General features: G+C 39.8%; 1 protein-coding gene across 1 annotated transcript in view; it reads right to left on the minus strand.

Annotated features, from left to right (window-relative positions):
- Window positions 1-7,911, minus strand: part of SERPINC1 (serpin peptidase inhibitor, clade C (antithrombin), member 1) — a 29,726-nt gene extending 21,815 nt beyond the window's left edge. The window contains exon 1 of the mRNA XM_006867058.1: window positions 7,757-7,911. Coding sequence (XP_006867120.1) covers window positions 7,757-7,797 — 41 coding nt within the window. The 5' untranslated portion in view covers window positions 7,798-7,911. The remainder of the gene's footprint in view (window positions 1-7,756) is intronic.
- Between the last annotated feature and the right edge of the window lie 4,587 nt (window positions 7,912-12,498).

The raw sequence follows: 12,498 nt of genomic DNA on the forward strand, positions 1-12,498 counted from the left end.
GAAGAGAAACAACTTATGGATGATTGCAATTCCAGAGCAGGAAGCAATAATAAAAAGTAGAGAAAATTGTCAAAGTGTTGTTGGAAGAAAACTTCCCTAACATCATGAAAGACAAGAAGATAAGCACACAAGGAGCTGAATGAACCCCTAGAAAATCACCAAGACATATCATAACCAAGCTTTCCAAAATCAAAGTCAAGGAAAGAATCCTGAGAGAAGCTTGGGAAAAAATGAAAAGTTACCTCCCAAGGAAGACCAGTAAGAGTAAGTTCTAATTTCTCAGCAAAAACCAGGCAGGCAAGAAGGCAATGGGTAAACTATCACATAATTCACAATAAAACATTTAAGAAAAAAAAAAAAAAAAGAAGGCAATGGGATGACATATATAAAACTCTGAAAGAAAAAAATTGCCAACCAAGAATCATATACCCAGAAAACCTGTCCCTCATTTCCTGGTGAAATTAGGACATTTCCTGATAAACAAAAATTAAAGGAATTTATAATGACCAACGTTACAAAAAATGCTAAAGGGTGTTGTTTAGACTGAGAACCAACAACAGACAAAAAAACAAACAAACCTGGAATTACTGTACATGACAACACCATCCAGAACTCAACCCAAATATCCAAGTATTTAAAGTAAAACAAACTTACAAGACAGAAAATAGGAAACTAGAGATACCAGTGTATAATAAAGTCAACTACAATGCAAAAAGAGAGAGTAGTGTAGATACAGAACTTCCAAATGGCAAGGAAGTCAAGTAGATTTCAAGATAAAACAAACTGTTTTAAGCAGGGGGAAAAAATAAATTACAGGATAACCCCAGAGAAAAATAATACACCTGCACATCAAAATAAAAAAGAGGAAGATCAGAAAGATTTAATAAACATTAACACAACAGAAATGAAGAAAATGAAAAAGAAAACCCACAAACAAAATGAACTCAGCATAGAAAATTATGTGGAACAAAGAATCCATCAGCACCAAACACACACACACAAAAAAACCCAACAAAACACTAAACTGTGACAGCAATCAAACCATACCTATGCATAATTACACTGAATATAAATGGGATTAAGCATGTCAATCAAGAGACATAGCAGAATGGATAAGAAAACATGATCCTGCAATATGCTGTCTACAAGAGACATATCAAAAAGATGGAGACAGCCTAAATGCCTATCAACAGAACGGTCAAACAAACTTTGGTACATACACACAATGGATTATTACAAAACACTGAAGAATAATGATGAATCTGTGAAACACCCTACAACATAGTTCAACCTGGAGAATATTATGCTGAGTGAAATTAGTCAATCACAAAAGGACAAATATTGTCTGAGCACAATATTGTAAAAAGCTAAAAAACAGGTTTTGTTGATAAAAGAAACAATCTATAGTGGTTATGGAGTAGGGGAGAGACACATGTTAAATTATTCACAGGCTAGGGTATAGATACATGTTAACATGGGTAACAGGGCAGGCCATATGCAATAAGAGAGAGGTTAGCAGAGGAAAGACGAAGGTACTAAAGACACAGAAAAATGCAATAGTTAAAGTTAATAGTGGTAAATACTGTTAACTATTGGTACATAGAAGGGATTGCAACCATGTAATGAAGTAAAATATATGATTTGTTGAGTGTAAAACTGATGATCTGCTCTGTAAACCTTCACTAAATTTGTAATAAAAAGTTGGAAAACAAAAACAAGAGCTGTTTGATGAAAACTTCCCTAGCATCATGAAAGACAAGAAGAAAAACACCAAGACATAATAAAACTTTCAAAACCAAAGTCAAGGATAGGATCCTGAAAGCAAGTCAGGAAAAATGAAAAGTTACCTAAAAAGGGGAACTAATAAAACTAAGCTTTGCTTTTTCAGCAGAAATCATTACAGCAAGAAAACAATTCTTGTTGTTGTTAAGTGCCATGGAGTTGGTTCCAACTCATAGTGACCCTGCACAGGGTTTCTGAGGCTATAAATCTTTACGGGAGCAGAAAGCCTCATCTTTCTCCTATGGAACAGCTGGTAGTTTTGAACTGCCAACCTTGATGTTAGCAACCCAATTCATAACCATTACACTACCAGAGCAAACAATAGAATAGCATATATAAAATTCCAAAAGAAACCAGTTGCCAACCAAGAAGCATATATCCAGAAAATTTTTCCATCAAATTTGAAAGTGAAATTAGGTCATTTTCCAGACAAAAGAAGTTAAAAAGAATTTGTGAAAAGCAGACCAATTTTACCAAAAATACTAAAGGGTGTTCTTTGGACAGAGAACCGACACCAGCAGACAACAATCTGAAATTAACATACATGTCAATATCATCTAGACACTACCCAGATACAGAAGTATGTGCAGTGAAACAAACTTGTAAGACAGAAAATACAGAACCAGAGATATAGTTGCAACAACAACAAAATGATAAAGGACTAATGTCATAACAGAACTTTAAGTGAAGAGGAAATAATATAGATTTCAAGAAAAATAAATGAAAATAAACAACTGTAACCCTAAAAATGAGACCAAGTTTTACTCCTAGCCATAACACAACACATATCTTCAACACTAACCCTAGTCCTAACCATAACCCTAATAATACATAAATCCTAGGCCTAGCCTAGAACTAGCCATAGACCCAATCCTAATCTTCATTCCTTACTCCTACAACCCTCCTCAAAAAAAGAGATGAAGATATATATGTATCATGTGAATGCTTACCAAAGGATTACCTTGGCAGGGTTTTAACAATTAAATGGATAGGATAATGCATTCTGTGGATGCCAGTAAGCCCCTAGCCCCAGCCATGCCTATCATTACTCAATTCATGAACGAAGTGGCAATTGTGGCAGAGATAGAGAGCTCAGCAACATAGATTTCTACTTTCCAAAGCTGAGTTGGCTATAGCCACTGCTGAGTGCCCAATCTGCCAGCAGCTGAGACCGACAGTGTGTCCCTTATAAAGCACCATTTCTAGGGCACAATCAACCAGCAACCTAGTGGCAGGTTGATTACATTGGACCACTTCCATCATGGAAAGGGCAGCATTTTGCTCTATTATGATAGACACTTAGTCTTATTACAGATTTGCTTTATCTTCATGCAGTTCTTCTGCCAAACCTATCATCTGTGGGCTTAAATAATGCCTTATCCACTGTCATGGTATCCCAGACAGCAATGCTTTGGATCAAGGAACTCACTTTATAGCAAATGAAGTAGAGCAACTGGGCTCATGCTCATAGAATTCACTGGTCTTACCATGCTCTCCATAAACCTGAAGGAGCTGGCTTGACAGAATGATAGACTAGCCTTTTAAAGAGACCATTAGGGCACCAACACTATCTTGCAGTGTTAGGTCAATGTTCTCCAGAAGACTGGATATGCTGTAAACCAGCATCCAAGATATGGTGCTACTTCCCCCATAGCCAGGATTCATGGGTCCAGGAATCAAGGGGTGGCACCACTCACTATTAATCCTATTGACCCACTTGCAAAAGTTTTGCTTCCTATCCCGAAACCCTATGCTTTGAGTGTTTAGAGGTCTAAGTTCCAAAGGGAGGAATGCTTACATCAGAAGCCACAACACTGATTCCATTGAACTGGAAGTTAAGGGTGCTACCCAGCCACTTTGTGTTCCCCATGCTGGGGTCAGCAGGCAAAGAAGGGAGTTACCATATAAATGACTGGCTTAAATGACCCTATTACCAAAGGGAAATTGAATTGATACTACAGGATAAGGGTAAAAAAGAGTATGTCTAGAATACAGGAGATCCCTAAGGATGTCTCTTAATACTTCCATTTCTACAGCAACCCAATTCCAACATTACTAATTGCCCAGACCCTTTAGGAATGAAGGTTTGAGTCACTCCACTTGATAAAGAACCAGCTGAGATGCTTACTGAGGTAAAAGAGGATATGCAATGGGTGGTGGAAGAAAGTAGCTCTAAATACCAGCTACAATCACATGACCAGTTGCAGAGAAAAGGATTATAATTGTTTTAGTATTTCTTCCTTGTTTTGTTTTATGTATGTGCATACACTTGTATTTGCTTCACTGTTTTGCTCCTATAGAGAATTCAGCACAAGATATACCTCATTCTGCATTCTAGCTTGAAGTTCTCCTCATTAGGTGTTGTTTCTCACTTTCCTACCTTTGCATATGCTGCAGACTCTTTTACCATCCTTCCACTGGCATGCCTAAAGAAAGCCTTCCAATCTTTCAGACTCAGTTGTTACCTCTTTATGAAGCTTTCCTAATCTGACATCTGTAGACTTGATGTGTATTTTGACAGGATAGTTACTGCTTTGCTATCATTGTTTAAAAGTTTGTTTTCCTCTCTGGGCCCTAAGAAAAAGAACTTTGATGCCTCAGGCCACATTACAGGCATTTAATAATTGCTTGTTGAATGGGGGTATTAGGAAAAGACTTGAAGTAGACAAATCCAGATTGTATGCGGGACCAAAGACAGACCAGTTCCACAGGTATGAAGAGTTAGTATTATGGAGTTGAGTGATGAGCCAGGAAAGATGAAATTGTAGAATCAGAAAAAGTGGGTCTTCTGGCCGAATTTCTTCATTTTTGCATATAGAGAACCCTAGCAATTTAGTTGCAGAATAAGCTCTAAAACCCACATCTAGCAGACTTTTCTACTGTCTTCAAAACTGGAAAGACACATTCAAATTGGAGGGCCAACGGAAAAAACAAAGAGGTGGCTCTTAAGTCACCTTTGGCTGGATCCATCTTAAAAGGTCACACGACCAAAGATGCATACCAAAATCTGGCCCAGATTCAAGAGGGGTGAGACACAAGGCAAGGATGAGCAGATGCTGATAGAAATTGTAGGAGATGAGGAGGAAGGCACAATGCAGTTAGAAGATGAATGAGTCAGGGACACATCCACTCTTTGGAAAAACAGTAAAAAGTTAACCAAAGTTCCATTTCACCCATCAAACCCATGATGCTGGAATAAAGTTAGAAAGTTAGGGAAGTGAAGGCCAAGAATTAGATTCAACTCATTTTCTGAGTGCTGATTTGTGCTTGGCAGACACATGGCACCTTTACCTACAGTTATTTCTCATGCCAAATGGAGGAGGAAGATATAAATAGCTTCATCTTACAAGTTTCCAGAGAAAACATTACCCAAGATCACACAGCCAAGAATGCTTGTCCAGTGACATTTGTGCTGCACCTTGCAAGCTTCAAAGATGGTCAAAATGCCTGCATATTTTGAAAAGGGTTAAAAGTATCTAAAGAAATTACAGCCATGAGTGCCAAAATAACTTACAGAAAATATTACATTAGTGATTTTGAAGTCATTGTGGAGAATGTGAGAAATGCCAAAGAAATGGAAATAAGTAGATTTCAGAACAAGGAAAAATATTGATGGCAATAAATTGCAGAGGGACTAAGTGGATGCTAGTTTTCAAGAAAAAATTTTAAATTATTTTAAAGATAGTTTGTGAGCCTTTAAAAAAGAATGTAATGTCACATGATTCACAAGAAAAAAAAGAGAATATAATGGCTAGCCTTCAACTAGTCATTGAGAGTAAACAAGCTAATCTCATTTCTTAAAATGAGATAACTGGATTGGCAAACTAGAAGAACTGAGACACTTAATGAAGCAAGTCAAGAAATAAAGGCTCACAGAAGTGGAGTGCATCCTTTGGCTCCAAAGTCCTTGGACTGTGAGGCTCCTAGATCCACAGAAAAATTGAAGCCACAACACACCGAGATCTTCAAGGAATGCTGGGAGAGGAACTTTTTCCAGAACTGACCCTCTGAACTTGGACTTCTAGCCTCCAAAATTGTGAGAAAATGAATTTTTGTTTGTTGAAGGCAGAAAAAGAAAGAAAGGCTCAAACCAGAGGAAAAAGGACAATAAACCCAAGAAACAAAGGGAAAATAATTATAAAATAAATAAACACCTAATTATTAAAAAAGAAAAGAAATAAACACTCATCATCTTTTGTAGACAAGACAAATATGAAGAAAATCATTAGGTAAGATACATATCTCCGTAGGTACTAATTGGCTTCAACTTGCAGGAAAGCCTCTGACAATGTGCCAGTGGATTCTGTTCTTGGCCTTGGCCTTTATTATTAATGTTACTTTTTAGTCAGAATTATGGTTGAAGACATGGAAAGTATGCCTACCAAATCCTTGGTGACTGAAAGCTGGGAGGGTGAGTTAATAAGACTAATGACAATGCTGAAATTCAAAGTGATTGCAGAATCCTGAAGAAGGCACTAAAAGCCAATATTCAAGATAAAATGTAACAGAGCTCAATCGATTGTACTAGTAAAGAATAAGGGATATTTGGTTCAGTATGTGGAAGAGAATTTGGATCCGTCACCAGTTCAGTATGAAGCAATGATGTGTTGTGATTTCCAGAAACACCAGAGACTCTACTTTTCTCTGAGAGCTGTTCAGTGTCCAGACTTAGAAAAAAAAGGAGTACTTTTAACTTGAATTCTGCTTTTCTCAGGCCACAATTACACGCAGGTCCAGAAAACAAATATCAGGAAGGGCAATTCCAATGGAAACTCAGAAAAAAAGAGGTACCTTCCATGTTATGTAAGAACATTGGTGTCAGTTATGGAAAGACAGACCTTGTTTCAACATATTGAAGAATGTTCTGGTAACTATAAAAAAAGAAAAAATGAAATAGACCTCTTGTGAGGCAGTGAATCTCCTACCCCTAGTAGTACGTTAGTTGAGACTATGTATTACAGTGTGTCTGTACAGGTATTGAATCTACTCTCAGTCTTCCCTCGTAGAAAAAGATAAGCATGTGGCTGCAAAAGGACTCACTGAGGTGATCTTCTGGGCAAGCATGGGGCTGGCTGGGAATTAGGGGTAGTGAAAGGGTATTTGTCCTCTTGCAGTCCTTTCTAGAATCAAGGTACAGAGTGAGCGAGAAGCTGAGTTACCGCTGGAAATACATAGGAAATACAAGGGAGTTTCAAAAAGTTTCTGAAAAAAAATTCCATTATCTTTTAATTCAATGTTTTCATGAATTTTTAAAAGCCCTTTCCTATGATGTAGAGAGACAGACTCCTACCTTTTATCTTACATATCTTCTCTTGCCTATCTTGTTTGCCTTTTCTTTCCTATGTTGTTCCCCAGGCACATTTGGAAGTACAAGTGGAGGCTGAGGGGAACTCTGGGACCTATGTTAAGCACAAAGAGAACCCAAAATTGGCAAGCCATAGCTTTGCTTCCAGTCTCCTATGACAACCCAGATCAAGAAGGGCATGTGTTTGTTGTCAATGGAAGGGTAACTCTCATGAGAAGGAAAGGAAACAGGCTAGAGCCTTCAGTCAAAGGTCATTAAGATCTTGGGTGCAGATAAACAGAGTGGAAGAAAGAGAAAGAAGGTTTTTAAAAGGTCCTCATAGATTAAATTTGCCTGTTTTCAGATGTATGGCAGGTTCTGGGGAATTCACTTTGGAACTTCCCCTGTGCGTCTGTGAGTGAAGGCATTTAACACAACATCTTTACACAAGGGAAGACATCCTCCCTGTTTCTTGGACTAAGAACCTAGGGTGTGGCTTAGGAAGGGCCTTACCCTAAGAGGGGGTTGAGAGAGAGGGAGCTTGGAATGATGTCTTCCAAACAGGTCTTTGACTATAACCACCAGGGAGAGAATCTGGTCTTCTTGAAGGTGTCTCATGTCACCCTCGTTAGTCCTTCAGGATCAGAAAACCCAGTGAGGACATGCAAAGGGAAAACTCACCCCTCTTACCTTTTTCCAGCAGCTACAGTTCCTTTCCTATTGGAATACATGGTGACTAATCTTCTACCAGGCTAGGTAAGTGGACTTGTGTGATCTGAGGCAATCCCTCTGAAAACTGGTTCTTTACCCTAAATCTGACTGGGGCTCTGGTGGCTGGGGTGGGGGAAGAAGAACTAAGGTCAAAGGCTGTTAACCGGCCTCCAGGGTTAAGCAAATTGTAGAGCCCCATGTTTAAATAGTACAGAAGTTTTAAAGTTCAGTTAGACTCAGGGAAAGTGTGACCCATCTCTCTTGTTCACATTCCCCTACCCTTTTCTTTATAGAAATGGAAAAGGAAAGCATGTTCACAAGTTCACACTTGACCACAAAATACCTGACTGAGGAGAACTTTGTGTGCAGGATATTATTTCTTCTAGTTAACCAAATGCATGAATATAATTGGTCAAATTGAATATCCAGAAATGTGCTGCTCGGTACAATATCTTCTCGCTTACAAATTTCTTTATGGAAAGAGAATTCATAATGTCTAATGAGAAAGAAAGAAAAAAACACAATTTCCGAAAGAGGTGTCTACTTTCAGGCTCTGAGAGCCAAGATGACCCTGATCTAGGCCAGGTCACAGTGTTTCCCCTGTGGTCCACAGTTGTAACCATTCCCCACTTAGCTGAAGTGATAGGGTGGAGCACCAGAGCGGGAGTCTCAGGGTGTATGCCAGAGAACTATTTAGCAAACTTCTGCTGGGATCAGAAGATATAATGTGTTGTTGTTAAGTGCTATTGAGTCATTTCCAATTCATAGTGATCCTGTGTACAACAGTATGAAACACTCCGCAGTCCTACATCATCCTCACAATTGTTGCTGTGTTTAAGCATGTTGTGGCAGCTACCATGTCAATCCATCTTGGGGGGTGGGGGGGCGCGTTCTACCTATTTTTTTGTTGACCCTCTACTTTTCCAAATATGATGTTCTTATCCAGGGTTTTTTTTCCTCCTGATACCATGTACAAAGTACATGAGACCATGTTTTGTCATCCTCACTTCTAAGGAACATTCTGGCTGTCTTTCCAAGACAGCTTCATTTTTCTCCCACAGAGAAAATGGTGGGTTTGAACCACCATCCTTGTGGTTATTCTACATGCCCCACACCAGGATTCCACATAGTGTGTGTTGTTATTGTGTGCCATTGAGTCAGTGTTGAATCATAGCAACGCTGTAAGGGATTTCCAAGAGTGACTTGTGGGTTTGAACCACCAACCTTTTGGTTAGCAGTTCAGTACTAATCCTACAGTACCACACTAGGGTTCAGAGAGTATGCTGATGTTGTGAAGTGCCTTCAAGTCAGTTCTGCCTCATAGCGATCCTGTATAGGGTTTCCAAGGAGTGGCTGGTGAGTTTGAACCACCATCCTTGTGGCTCAGACCAACCTTGAGGTCCAGTGCTTTATCCCACAGCACCACACCAATACTCCAGAGAAAGAGTGTAGGGTGGCTAAAAAGAACACACACATGCAACTGCTGAGATACTTCTTAAACAATAAACAAACCAAATTCTATTTAGTTGTATATATTGGAGCTCTGGTAGTGTAGTGGTTATGAGTTGGGCTGCCAACCTCAAGGTCAGCAGTTTGAAACTACCAGCAGTTCCGTGGGAGAAAGATGAGGCATTCTGCTCCTGTAAAGATTTACAGCCCCCAAAACCCTGTATTCCTGTAAAGATTTACAGCCCCCAAAACCCTGTACAGGGTCACTATGAGTTGGACCCGACTCCACGGTACTTACCAACAGCCAACAGCATTGCTACCTTTAGTGTTATTGAGGAGATTGTTGTTGTTGTTGTTGTTGTTGTTAAGTGCCATTGAGTTGGTTCCAACTTATAGCGACCCTGTTTAGGGTTTCCAAGGAGCAGCTGGTGGGTTTGAATCACTAACCTTGGTGTTAGCAGTCCAGTGCATATCCTATAGTGCTATACTAGGACTTCATAGTGAGGAGATTTATTATTGTTGTTAAGTGCCATTGAGTCAGTTCTGACCCACAGTGACCCTGTATACGGTTTCTGAGGAGCAACTGGGGTGAGCTTGAACCACTGATCTTACAGTTCAAACCGACTTTGCAGTCCAGCACATTAACCTGCAGTGCCACACCAGGACTCCATTGAGGAGATTGTTGTTGTTGTTAAGTGCTGTCAAGTCAGTTCCGACCCATAGCGACCCAGCATAGAGTTTCCGAGGAGCAGCTGATGAGCTTGAACACAAACCTTGCAGTTCAAACAGCTTTGCAGTCTGGCACATTAACCCACAGCGCCACATCAGGACTCCTATTGAGGAGGTTGGTGGTGGTGGCTGTTTACGGTGGTGTTGGTTCTGACTCATAGTGACCCTGTACAGGGTTTCCGAGGCTGTAAATCCTTTATGGGAGCAGAACGCCTCATCTTTCTCCCGCGGAAGAGCTGGTAGTTTCGAACTGCTGACCTTGCGGTTTGCAGCCCGATTCGTAACCACTACGCTACCAGAGCTCCAATGAAGTTAAATGAATGGGGATAAAGACAAAGGAAGGTTTGTTTGCATTTCCTTCTTCTAAACAGACAAAAACAAGTATGCTAGGGTTGCTACAGTAAGGTTCACGGATAGTGTTGTGCCATCTCTGTGTTCAAAGACGCTTTTGTAGGAATTTTAGAGGGATACTCATCTGCACTGAAGTTGTGTCTAGGTTCTTGACTGAATCAGACCCAGGACACCTCAAGGCTTTCTGTGTGCAGTATGATAGTTACAAGGAATGGTCTCAGAAGATGCTCAAGTGCTCAGAGGCTTTTTATCACTGTAAATTAAAGACAATTAAAAAGTCTCCTGTCCAACCACTTGTGCTCCTCAAACCTAAGAGCACTACTTTGTCTTTTGCCAGCAGGCACTGTTTTAGAGTGCTTATCCTACAGTGCCACACCCGGAGTCCAAAAAACTTCCATGTCATTGTTAAGTGCCATTGAGTCTGTTCCGATTCATAGTGATCCTGTATAGGGTTTCTAAGGAGCGGCTGGTGGGTTTGAACTGCTAATCTTGCAGCTAGCAGTCCAGTACTTATCCTACACCACCACACCAACTCTATTTGTTTGTTGTTGTTAAGTGCCATTGAGTCAGTTCTGACTCAGCAACCCTGAGGAGCGGCTAATGGGTTTGAGCCACCAATATTTTGGCTAGCAGTCCAGTGCTTATTCTCAAGCACTACATCAGTACTCTTTTATTAAGCCTCAAATGGGACAAAGACAAACAACATAATCGTCCTGGATAAGTGAAATTGTCAGCATGAATTGGATGGATTCCAGCGAATCACAGTCATGAGTTTCATAGATACATATGATGATAGAGAACAAAGGGAATCAATCACCACAAGACTATGATTGAGTGGCAGATACAATCCATCACTGTTGCAGGCGGGACTACACAAGTGGAGATAGGATCAAGATTAGGATAAATTACAGATTTTAAAAGTTTACAAAATTGGTTCTGGGGCTTTGACCACTTGGCTATAATAATTTAAACTAGATAACATAAGCGTATTTTCTGTAAATCATTAAAAAGGCCCCCAGACAAATTTAGTTTTCCCTGCAAGACTGAGGCAAAACTGCCCCTCCCTGGGTTTCTCTGGGAGTTGTAATCTACTTTCAACACACTTCACCTGAGTGCAAAACTGCCCCTCCCTAGATTTTCCCAGGTCTTGTCTAAGCATTAGCCACCTTTCCTGGTTTAATGGTCAGAAAGAACTCAAATGACTTCTGACTTACGTCAGAACTCAAAATGGAGTTAAGACTTGCACTGTAGAACACAGCCTTCCACAAATCAAAAGTTTTAGAATTTAAGTTTTAATACAGATGTGATGCTGTAGTATCAGCACTGGACTTTGAACCACAAGATTGGCAGTTTAAACCCACCAGCTACTTCTCAGAAACCCTATACAGGGTCGCTGTAAGTCAGAACACACCACTCATCTGTCTGTTTGCTGTACTATGATGGCTTGTATGTTGCTGTGATTCTGGAAGCTTTGCCACCATGGTGGACAAGTTTCAGCTGAGCTTCCAGACTAAGACAGACTAGGAAGAAGGAGAGACAGACTACTTCCAAATATTTAGCCACTGAAAATCCTATGAATAGCAATGGAACACTGTCAGATAGCACCAGAATATTGAATACTGAAACATGATGAAGAGTACCAGAATATTGTCAGATCTAGTGCCAGAAAATGAGTCCCTCAGATTGGAAGGCACTTAAAATATGACTTGGGAAGAGTTGCCTCCTCAAAGTAGAGTTGACCATGATGATATGATGTGAATGGAGTAAGACCTTCAGGTCTTATTTGCAGATGGGAAAAAACTAAAAATTAAGAGAAACAATGGTTAACATTCATTAATAATTGGAACATGGAATATATGAAGTATGAATCAAGGAAAATTGGAAGTTGTCAAAAATGAATTGGAATACATAACATCAATGTCCTACACATTGATGACCTGAAATAGACTGGTACTGGCCATTTTGAATCTGAGAATCACATGGTGTACTATGCCTGGAATGATGTCATATTCATCATCAAAAAGAACATTTCAAGATCTATCTTGAAGTACAATTCTGTCTGTAATTGGATAATATCCATATGTCTACGGGAAGACCAGTTCATACAACTATTATACAAGTTTATGTGTTGTTGTTAGGTGCCATCAAGTTGGTACCGACCCATAGCAACCTTATGCACAGCAGAAGGAAAC

The sequence above is a fragment of the Chrysochloris asiatica genome, unplaced genomic scaffold (assembly GCF_000296735.1).
Source record: "Chrysochloris asiatica unplaced genomic scaffold, ChrAsi1.0 scaffold00100, whole genome shotgun sequence".
Lineage (NCBI taxonomy): Eukaryota > Metazoa > Chordata > Mammalia > Afrosoricida > Chrysochloridae > Chrysochloris > Chrysochloris asiatica.